The sequence below is a fragment of the Phalangium opilio genome, unplaced genomic scaffold, assembly GCF_054372755.1.
Source record: "Phalangium opilio isolate 3A_F unplaced genomic scaffold, DU_Popi_V2 ptg000002l_1, whole genome shotgun sequence".
In the NCBI taxonomy this organism is placed as follows: Eukaryota; Metazoa; Arthropoda; class Arachnida; order Opiliones; family Phalangiidae; genus Phalangium; species Phalangium opilio.
Window position 1 is genome coordinate 7,791,815 of NW_028324144.1, and position 11,524 is coordinate 7,803,338.

Here is an 11,524-nt window from a genome sequence, read left to right on the forward strand (position 1 = left end):
TATAATCATCACTAACATGTCAGAGGACTTGATTAGGCGCTGCACCTAGCTGGGGGGTCTAATCAGCGCACAGCGCCCCCCCCCCCCCATTTGTCGCTCATCCGCCGTCACGGTTAGCGAGCCCAACAAAATCCCCTTGAACAGGTGACAGAAGCGGGACACAGTCAGCGGCGAGCCCAGCCAGGTGGGGGTCGGTGACAGGGAAGGACTCGAGGGGACGGGGGAGCACCTATTTTCGCACAAATATATTCATTAAGCAATTTAGCAAGTTGGAAGTATCATACTTGTTATAATGTTGCTTACGGTTAAACCCTCAAACTGTTCTTACTGTCATCAGTAAAACCAAAACCATGAATTTATTCATTTAATGAATAATTCATGGTAAAACTCATTGATTAAAAATAATAATAAAAATAAACAAGTTGGGATAAACCAAAATATTACCTCTCCGTGTCGAGAAGATTATATTATATCCAATGAAAACCCTCATCCTTTCCCGCGCTTTGCGCTTCCGCATTTCATCCTAACTCTCAACATTATCTTCCTCCATTTTACATACAAAAATCAAATACTCACAAAAAGAAGCGGCAAAAACCTGCTGGCTCTTTACAACCACTTAATTTGACTTAATATCCAATTTCCAACAACAATAATATACCGGTAGTTTAATTGACAACCTACTAGCATCGAAATTCTCATTAAAATGGCTCCCGCGGATAAAAATGGGCAATTTTCAACTAGGTGGGCGTTATCTCATTAGATTTGAAAAATATCATTTGTCTTTTTTACCAATGCCTAACCGTTTGGATTTTTTTAAAGCAATCTTAGCACCAAAAAATATTTTTTGATACAAAATAAATGTTTTATATTCTTATTAAGAATAAAACAAGAGGATAAAAAAGGTCTGTCCTCTCGTAATTTTTTAAGCTTTTATCATGCTTACTCTATACAACAGTAACAAGGAGTATAAACCCATTAGTGGAAGCAGTATTTTTTCCCGAATCTCGCTTATGTTTATCCTCTCTAGACTTCGCTAAAAACGTATTACTCCTACGTAAAATATTAATAGACAGGCAAGGATTCATACCATTAAAGAAGGAGCGCAATATTATCCATATTTTCATTTCATATACAGAGAAAATAAATTATTATGTTTCTGAGAGGAGCTTCCCATTTTTGTTATTGTTTTGAAAAATATATCGCAATGCACGGGCCTTGATAGATATAGGAGGCAATGAATGAATTATATCTCAATGCACGCGCCTTGATAGATATAGGAGGCAATGAAGGAAATATATCGCATGCACGGGCCTTGGTAGATATAGGAGGCGATGATAATCTCTCTCTTTGCACGAGAGGTTTATCTTTAATATTTAAATAAATATAATTATTTTTAATTATTTTAATCTTCAATAATTAACATTAATAATAGTTAAATCGTTTAACATAAAGTTATACCTATTATCATCTCAAACTTTGCTAATATTGACGTTTAAAGTGAAGGGTACCCCTCTTGCCCGCTTTCTTCAAATTTTGGGTATATATACGATTCGTTTCCATTATAATAGTAAGGAAAAAGCGCAATTGCGAAAACCTTTGGTGGCGAACCCACCTTAGGGAGGCTAGACGTTTCTCGTAACCCTAGCTGATCGCCGCGTATATCCTAAAATCAAACGATGATAATGGAGTAGAAGCCAAGGATACAGATTGGTGTCTATGTGGAATAGACGGAAGACCAGTGGGTGGTGGTGTTAGAAGCCAATGATACAGATTGGTGTCTATGTGGAGTAGAGGGAAGACCAGTGGATGGTGGTGTTTAGGAGCCAGTATGTACAGACTGGTGTCCAAGTGGGATGGACAAAGACCAGAAGATGGTGGTGATTAGAAGCCAGTGTGTACAGACTGGTGTCCAAGTGGAATGGACGAAGACCAGAAGATGGTGGTGATTAGAAGCCAGTATGTACAGACTGGTGGCCATGTGGGATGGACGAAGACCAGAAGATGGTGGTGATTAGAAGCCAGTATGTACAGACTGGTGTCCATGTGGGATGTCGAAGACCAAACATGGTGGTGTGAGAACTCATGTATAGAGTAGCCAACGGAGAGAAATACAATTTTCTAAATTTCTGTGACCTGTCAATGCGGTCCGGAAATTGGGAACACGTTTGCTCCGATACGCAAACTGCGAACGCGGTCACGTGGGTGTAACAACGGACAGACACACACACAGACACACCCCCACACACACACAGACACGGCCGTTACAGAACCTCTCCTGGACTACGTCACACGGAGAGGTAAAAAGCGGATACACAAGTGGAAAAACCATTTTGGCATATTACGTCAGTTTCAAGTAAGCTCTCTACGTTCGACATTGAAAACGTTTCCCCAAACAAAGTTTATGACAGGAAGTTGGAATTTGAATGTGAGAGTTACAATGTTTATAGACTTACCTTTTATATTTTCGAGTCTCTGTGTCTTGTTCTTTAAATACTCTTTTTTATCATTGAAAGCATTTAAAAAGATGTTCTTAGATTAACACTGATACCAGTCACAGATGGCGTCCTTATTTTAAAATCAACAGCGTTTAGTTCATAAGATATGTTCCATAAGTTTTCAAGTGGTTACTGAAAGCTTGAAACGTCATAGATTCTAGTAAAGCGAAGCCTGGTGAGGCGCTGTCAAAGGCTTAGTACAGACTAAATAAGAAAATGGACTGCAGAACCGCGAGTAGTCTATTCTCGTGTCGTTCTCCAACTAGCTCCAAAAGGTCTCTAGCATTACGAAATATAGAAAGTGTCATACTTATGAAACATATCTTATTAACTTATGGTACCCCCTGCAAGAAATCGAAAAATATAACAATTATTTTCAATATACGTTGTGAAGATCATAACAGTATGATTTCTGCAAAAAGTGGTAATGCGTTTAATACTGACAGTATAATCAATATTCAGCAGTGTATAGTACCAATATACATTATAGTTTCATCTCCTATTAGTGTTGAACTGTTAAAATTAAAATAAATTTCTTGGTGCATTTTGGTATCCCTTTACAATGAATAAATAAATAAAACAACGTGCTGTCTCAATAAATAATAAAATTCTGGGAACGGAATCGTCTAGGTCGATTTATTTTTTAAGTGAACTTCCCAATCAACAATAGGATAAGAAGTTCCTCGTAAAAACTGGCTGGCTAGAGATTACGTAACACGGTGCAAAATGTTGCATCTCTGATGGGTTTTTACGCGAGGTAATAAACGCGTTCAAGGTATCTCATCTTTTTACCTCTCCGTGTGACGTAGTCCAGGAGAGGTTCTGTAACGGCCGTGTTTGTGTGTGTGTGTGTGTCTGTGTGTCTGTGTGTCTGTCCGTTGTTATACCCACGTGACCGCGTTCGCAGTTTGCGTATCGGAGCAAACGTGTTCGCCATTTCCGAACTGCTTTCACAGTCACGGAAATGGCTCCTCTACTTGAGTTCTCACACCACCATCTTCTGGTCTTTGTCCATCCCACACGGACACCAGACTGTTCTTACTGGCTTCTAATCACCACCATCTTCTGTTCTTTGTCAATCCCACATTGACACCAGTCTGCACTTACACTGGCTTCTAACACCACCATCTTCTGTTCTTTGTCAATCCCACATTGACACCAGTCTGCACTTACACTGGCTTCTAACACCACCATCCACTGGTCTTCCGTCTATTCCACATAGACACCAATCTGTATCATTGGCTTCTACTCCATTATCATCGTTTGGTTTTAGGATATACGCGGCGATCAGCTAGGGTTACGAGAAACGTCTAGCCTCCCTAAGGTGGGATCGCCACCAAAGGTTTTCGCAATTGCGCTTTTTCCTTACCATTATAATGGAAACGAATCGTATATATACCCCAAAATTTGAAGAAAGCGGGCAAGAGGGGTACCCTTGACTTTAAACGTCAATATTAGCAAAGTTTGAGATGATAATAGGCATAACTTTATTTTAAACGATTTAACTATTATTAATGGTAATTATTGAAGATTAAAATAATTAAAAATAATTATATTTATTTAAATATTAAAGATAAACCTCTCGTGCAAAGAGAGATTATCATCGCCTCCTATATCTACCAAGGCCCGTGCATGCGATATATTTACTTGATTGCCTCCTATATCTATCAAGGCCCGTGCATTGTTATATATTTCATTCATTGCATCCTATATCTATCAAGGACCGTGCATTTCGATATACTTTTCAAAACAACAACCAAAATGGTAAGCTCCTCTCAGAAACATAATAATTGCTTTTCTCTGTATATGAAATGAAAATATGGATAATATTGCGCCCCTTCTTTAATGGTATGAATCCTTGCCTGTCTATTAATATTTTAAGTAGGAGTAATACGTTTTTAGCGAAGTCTAGAGAGGATAAACATAAGCGAGATTGTTTCGGAAAAAAAATACTGCTTCCACTAATGGGTTTATACTCCTTCTTACTGTTGTATAGAGTAATCATGATAAAAGCTTAAAAATTACGAGAGGACAGACCTTTTTATCCTCGTGTTTTATTCTTAATAAGAATATAAAACATTTATTTTGTATCAAAAAATATTTTTTGGTGCTGAGATTGCTTTAGAAAAATCCAAACGGTTAGGCATTGGTAAAAAAGACATGTGTGAGCTATATGCAGAGATGATAATTGTTTTACATGTTTTAAATAAGACTGAAGCTTCCACTATTGTGTTTATGCTCCTTGTTTGTTTCACTGAAAACCATGTAGGTGTAGATAACAGCCAGACCAAAAATTTCAAAAATATATTTTTTAAATCTAATCAGATACGCCAACCTAGTTGAAAATAGACCTATTAAATTTGCGGGAGCCATTCTTGAGAATTTTTCTTTGCTTGTAGGTTGTTAATTTATCTACCAGAAAATATTTGTGTTTGGAAGTTGGATATTAAGGCAAATTAAGTGGTTGTAAAGAGCCAGCAGGTTTTTGCCGCTTCTTGTTGTGAGTATTTGATTTTTGTATGTAAAATGGAGGAACATAATGTTGAGAGTAAGGATGAAATGCGGAAGCGCAAAGCGCGGGAAAGGATGAGGTCAAAAAGGTCGACGTTTTCATTGGATACTTAAGGTTATATAATCTTCTCGACACGGAGAGGTAATATTTTGGTTTTCCCAACTTGTTCTATCCGTCATCTCTTGGAACTTCCTCTCCCGGGTTCGTTTCCTATCCCTCCCGCAAAAAATTTCTATTCATAAATTTAGTATAAATACAACTTGTTGTGTATAGCGTTAAGTCACATCTCGAGTTCATATTAGATATCGATTTCTAGTTGTTTGTTAAAATGAAGATCTCAGTCGCTTTCGTTGCCTTGTCCTTATGCATGTTGTCGACATTGGCTTTCAATCCGACACAAGCGCAACAAGCTGGTACACCATGGGGAGCCATTGCTGGTGTTGTCGTACAAAGAATCGGAAGGTAATTAAAAGTTTTTGTTATGATTTTTGTACGGCATCGTATAGTTTAAAGAACTAACGTATATAACTTGTTATCAGGGATAGATTTAATTTTAGAAGTAGCAATGGAGAACGGTTAGTATTTAGTTCAGTTCGACTCATAGCCCAGTATAGAGCTCCTCCCTCCAACACGTAACGAAACGTTTAAATTATCCTATTGGCTCACTTAAACTACGTTTTGATGACGTTGCTAACGGGGTCAGCCAAAAATACGTAATTCCTTTTTACCTCTGTCGCTATGGCCCGCCTCTTCTTTCATACCCCTCCGTCCCGTGGAAGGGGGTCCGGGACTTTGACGCGAGCCCAGGTTACTCTGCTTTCCATTCCTACTTCTAAAATTAAATCTATCCCTGTTATTATATAGTGATAGTGTATAGTGCTAATATTTTATAGTGCCATATTTGTATCCCAATTTATTAAACATAGTGTATGCAAAGTTCAGTAGAGTTAGAAGTATATTTAATGATCAAAAACATCTTTTTTAAAGTCAGTATTGCCAACTTCTTTATGTTAAGGCAAACCAGAAGTATATAATACTTCTCTTCGAGAGAAGTGTACAAGCACAAAGCGGGTAATTGTAACATGATTCTTCCCAACATCTGATAAACATTTGGAGCAAGGTTAATAAACCGAATCACATACGCAATAAATAGTTCCCTCATCATTTCTCTATTAGCACCTTATTATTTGTCAAGGCGAGCTTGTGGATTATTGTCCCACGTCAAGACGAGTTTTGTGGGTGAATTACTGGGGATTTAGTAAATATCAAACAGTTTTAGAATTCACCCTAGCACGGTGCGATGCCCTTCTTAAGTGTGATGAGCAGGAGAGCAAAAAATAAATAATTAAAAAAAGGGTGAGGATACAGTGTCATCCTTCTTCTATTATCCCGTTTGTGGAATAGAGAAGTAAATTAGAATTTTATGGTAAGATATCAATAGTGAGAAACCGTTTTTAACAGTGAGGAGTATGGGATATGACATGTACTTCTTATAGACCCATCCAACAAATCTTTTGAATTTTTACAATGGCTCAGATCTCGAGCACGGGTTTTGAGGTGAGAAAGGGATAACCTGATTGGCTTGATTGTGCCATGCGCAGAACCCGTTTCACCCCAAGAGCCAGACTCTTAACCAATCAGAAAAATAAGACATTTGTTTTCGTCGCTTATCGACAGATGGTACTACAGTCAACTTTGTTAGTCACGTGATCCTATCCCTTAGACGGAGACTAGACCAAACCAACTTGTTTATTTGTTGGTTGTGTCTATTGTACTTATAAATATTGTTTTAAAGCCTTTTTGACGAAGGTGTATTCGACCTATTCGGCCATACTTGCAATTACAAAGTAAAACCAACTGTCAAGAAATTCAAATTGGTTTACGCGGGTAAAGCTTGGTGTCCAGGATGGACCTCAATCGACGGAGGATGTAAGTATACAAACGCTATCCTTATTTCTTAGCGCTAAATTAATATTACATATTAATCGATTAAAAACTATACAGTAATGAAGTATAATTAAATATACTAATCGAGTTATATTAATTCTCTTAGCGAGGAAGAAGAGCAAGAACGGAGCGATCGAAAACGCGATTTCTGATCTTGTCAACAAGCTTCGCAACGGTGGATTAGTAACAGATTCCGATGCTCAAGACTTCTTAAGCAAATACAATGGCTAATACTGAGTGCACTTTGTAAATTTATAACTTAATATTTAAAAATAATAAAAAAATTGATTTTAAAAATTTCATTCTGGAATTAATAAAAAGGCGTTACGCGATTGGTCGGAGGTCCTTATCCTTAAAATCTGAACCTAATTTGAATTTTAAAATCGTTCGGAAGTATTTCCTGAATGTTTCACTATGCAGACTGGTCTTATAATTAGTAGAAGAATCAATAAAAAATCCCTTGATTTTCTTCTTCACCCACCCTTTAACGAATCTTTAACGACAGAGACAGGCTAAAATAAATAATGAAATTCAACTCACTTTTATAATTTAGTCAGATTTTCTCCTTATATCGGTGACTGGAGACCTCTACTCCTCAAAAAAACCAAATGGCGCGGTTAGGGTTTTGTGAAAAACTTCCGACATCCGCCGCCAAAACGCTAGTGTCAGGCGTTGCTCAAAGCAAACCTAGCTCCCCATTCAATTTGGTGAAAAACTTCGAACATTCGCCGCCACAGTGCTAGTGTCAGGCGTTGCTCTAAGCAAACCTAGCTCCCCATTCTCGGCCGCCTCGCTCCCGTCCAGGTGTTGCTTTGGCTCATCCCCAGCTCTTGACAAGCCTCTGAGAGTCGCGGATACATTGTCTGGGCCGTATGGCACTGCTGTGCTCGGAGGGAACTCCCCCGTCCCCTCGAGCTTTCTGCTGCCTTAGTCCATCCCAGTCACCGACCCCCTCCTGGCTGGGCTCGCTACCGACGGTGTGACGCTTCTGTCACCTGCTCAAGGGGCGTTTGTTGGGCCCGCTGGCCGATCCCGTGTGCCTTGATGGAGGTTCCGCAGGTTCAATTGGCAATATGATGAGCGACAATTGGGGGGGGGGGGGGCTGATAAGGTCCCCCGCTAGCGTGCAGTGCCTAATAAAGTCCTCTGACATCTTCATTCAGTTGCCTGTCCATGGGTTAGGTTGTCTGGGTTAGGAGTTAATGCAGCTTTATTTCATCATCCAACGTCACTTTGCTAACTAATATCAGGGAGGAGAGACTTGAGAGGGAGTGTTGATTTAATGCTAAAAAAACCGTCATACAAATGGTAACGGGAAAAAAGTGAGGGTAGGAATTTCTATCTCCGTTCCACGATTTTAGCTAACGCGCAGGCGCGAGTGACGTCGTTTACTACCCCCAACAACACTTCTTATAGTTCACCCTTGGAATAGAGAAGTCTCTGGAATGGAAAATACGATACCTCTAGCATAAGCCGTACGTACTCAGGCGCGGGACAGGAGGCGGTGCTAATTTGGTTGAACGTCCGTCTTTAGCGCCACTTTGCGTCTAAATTTATTCTTATTTCGTTAGATTCGTCTGCTTTTTTCTGTTTCGAAAAAAGTAAAGTGATGGGAGCCACGGCTTAGCAACGCGCAAAAGCCGCAACGGTTTTTTTTTGTCTTTTGACTGCTGATTAGTTATGGGGAAGTACTGCTGCTATAGTAATTGTAAAAGTGACTTCAGATATCATAAAAATATTAATTTTTATGCCGTACCCAAACCTGGAAAGAACAACGCTAATTTAGAAGTCACCAAAAGATGGGTTTTAGCTATTAACCGCGAATCAATCACGGTTTTGAATTTGAAAAAGCATCATTACGTGTGCAATTTGCACTTTGCTGATAAGCAAGGGCCAACGCGAGAAAATCCATATCCAATAACATGTCTTTTTGAGGATCGGGAACCAGCACGACAAGCTTTCTCTGAACTCGAGGTTAATAAAATTGGAAATAATTGTTACTCAAGAGTCTCAGTGGTTGAACCTTATAATTCAAGTGGGGTGACACAACCGTTGCAACAAGTAAGATAAATAAATAATTAAACAATTTTTGTCTGAGGCAAAACCAACAGTGTTTTTCCCCCCTTACATGATAATACTCAGCATCGTGAAGATGAGTCTCAAGAAGTTCCGTTCTGTGCTTCTGTAATATCGTGGGAGGAAGCTTTACAAAATACTTGCACCAGATCTCAAGTTGCTGCTGATCATCACATGGAATTAGACGAAATGCTTAAACAGCAACCTGAAAATGTCACCAGTCCTCCAGATGCCGCGGAGTTAAATTTTAAAATCTTCAAGGATAAAGTTTTACAACATCAAAAAGCCGATACTTTTACTTGGGCAGTTTGCTGCGAAACAAATAAAATAAGCCTATCCAAGAAAAGTCAAGGTGTTCTAACAGTCCAATTAGAGATTTTGGAGGCTATGACAATCAAGATTTTTGTATTTGAAAAAGAAATAGACGCGAATAACAATCTTCTGGCTTCTCACGGAACTCATATTTCAACTTTTGAAAGGTTTCTAAAGTTATTGGATCAGTTTGATTTGGATTGGAGTGCTTGCTGGGGCATTACTTCTAATATTTTTGAACCATATTTTCATACTAATGTTCGTGGTGCTCATTACACTCACAAGTCAAACAGCCTACGTTCAGACAATTGCCAATATTTAATCTCTAAACCTAAAAACTATTGCCAAAAATGTAGTTTATTACGAAGACTTTTGCTGAAACGATTAAAGCGCAAGAAAGCTAGTGTTACTTTTCCAAAACAAACAAATCTAAGTATTCTCAATTCTCAGGACATCCGTATTAGACACGCTGCTCTAAAAGTTACAAACAAAGCGCTTTACCGGAAAAATAAGTCATTGTTGGCCAAAATTCATAAGGCAATTGAGAAGGATGGTGTAGAACTGACCGCGGATGAAAGCAGAGAAATGCAAGAGACAATTGCAATGAATCCTTTTGAAAATCCAGGAAAATTTCAAAGGTTCTTTTTGCAGCAGCAGCTCAGGTTGGCCAATTCTAATAGCAGCAGACCAAAAAAGTGGCACCCTGCTATCATACATTGGTGCATGTATATTAAGAGTAAATCAGCTACGACTTACGAAACTTTAAGACAGTCATTTACACTTCCGACTCGAAGAACATTATACAACTACTCAAAAGAACTTAGAGCGGATAGTGGCTTTAAGAAAGAGACTATATATGAAATGAGAGACGCCATCAAATATGAAACTCTTAGTGAACATCAGAAATACTTCGCTCTTATGATTGACGAAATGAGCATAAAAGAGGATCTAATATACCGAGTTAGTACTGGTGAGATTGTTGGCCTCACAAACTCCAACGAAAGCCAAAATAAGATTAATAAATTAGTAAATATGGCGGAGGATGACCCGAACAAGCCACCACAATTAGCAACACACGTAATGCAATTAATGATAAGAAGCTTGACCGGAAGTTTTAAATACCCTTACGCATATTTTCCCTGTGATAAAATGAAAGCGGACGAGCTTCACAGCATTTTATGGGAAGCGATTGAGAATTTGGAACTTGGTGGATTCAAAATATTGACTGTCGTTTGCGATAAAGCAGGAATTAACCAAAAGTTAATTAAAATGTGTTGTAATAATATTGAAAACCCTTCTGAAATCGGTTACAAGACCCCAAATTTATATTCGAAAGGGGATTATATATATTTCATCTCGGACGTGCTACACCTTCTGAAAACTTTAAGAAATGGTCTTGAATCCAGCGGCAGCTCCAAAAACACTAGATTTTTGAAAAAAAATGGGAAACCTTTACTATGGTCACATGTAGAAGAAACCTTTAAAAAAGACTGTGAGTTAGATTCAGGGCTAAAACTGGCCCCAAAAATTAGATATGACCACATATACCTAACATCATTTTCAAGAATGAAGGTAAATTACGCAGTTCAAGTTTTGAGTAAGACTATGGGCGCTGCGATGGAAACACTTGTTGGGGAAGAAGCTTCCGAAACTATCAGCTTTATTAAAATTGTAAATGATTTTTTTGATGCTGTTAACGTTAGAAATTTAACGTCTGGAAAATTCAAAAGAAACCCGTTCCAAGAGCCGTATCGAAGCGTAGATGATTGGCGGTTTAAATGGCTCAAGGAAACATTTTTACGGTATTTTGATGATTGGGATGCAGAAGTTGAAAAATTGGTGGTACCGAAAGGTTTTGATAAATCCAAGATGTTGTTAAGCAGAGAGACTCGAGAAGGATTGAGGATTACGGTAAACTCAATTACTGAAGCTACTCAATTTCTCCTAAGCAAAGGAGCTAAGTTCGTTTTCACTGAGCGATTCAATCAGGATCCATTAGAACGTTACTTTGGGAAGCAACGAGCGGCTAGTGGATCAAATGATCATCCCAATCTGATGAATTATCAACAAAGCATCCCGAACCTCAAAATTCTTGGAAATCATGTTAAAGCGCCAGTCAATGGCAATATTAGCGCAAAGTCACAAAAGGTCAAAATATTAAGAAGGTTGTTGATCGAAGACA

General features: G+C 38.6%; 1 protein-coding gene across 1 annotated transcript; it reads left to right on the forward strand.

Moving 5' to 3' along the window:
• The first annotated feature begins 5,319 nt into the window (after positions 1-5,319).
• On the forward strand, positions 5,320-7,254 carry LOC149718587 (anti-lipopolysaccharide factor-like). Its single transcript, XM_089849056.1, has 3 exons — positions 5,320-5,469; positions 6,803-6,936; positions 7,061-7,254. The coding sequence occupies exons 1-3, from the start codon at positions 5,336-5,338 to the stop codon at positions 7,183-7,185; spliced, it is 393 nt and encodes a 130-aa protein (XP_089705182.1). The 5' UTR covers positions 5,320-5,335; the 3' UTR covers positions 7,186-7,254.
• Positions 7,255-11,524: the final 4,270 nt, after the last annotated feature.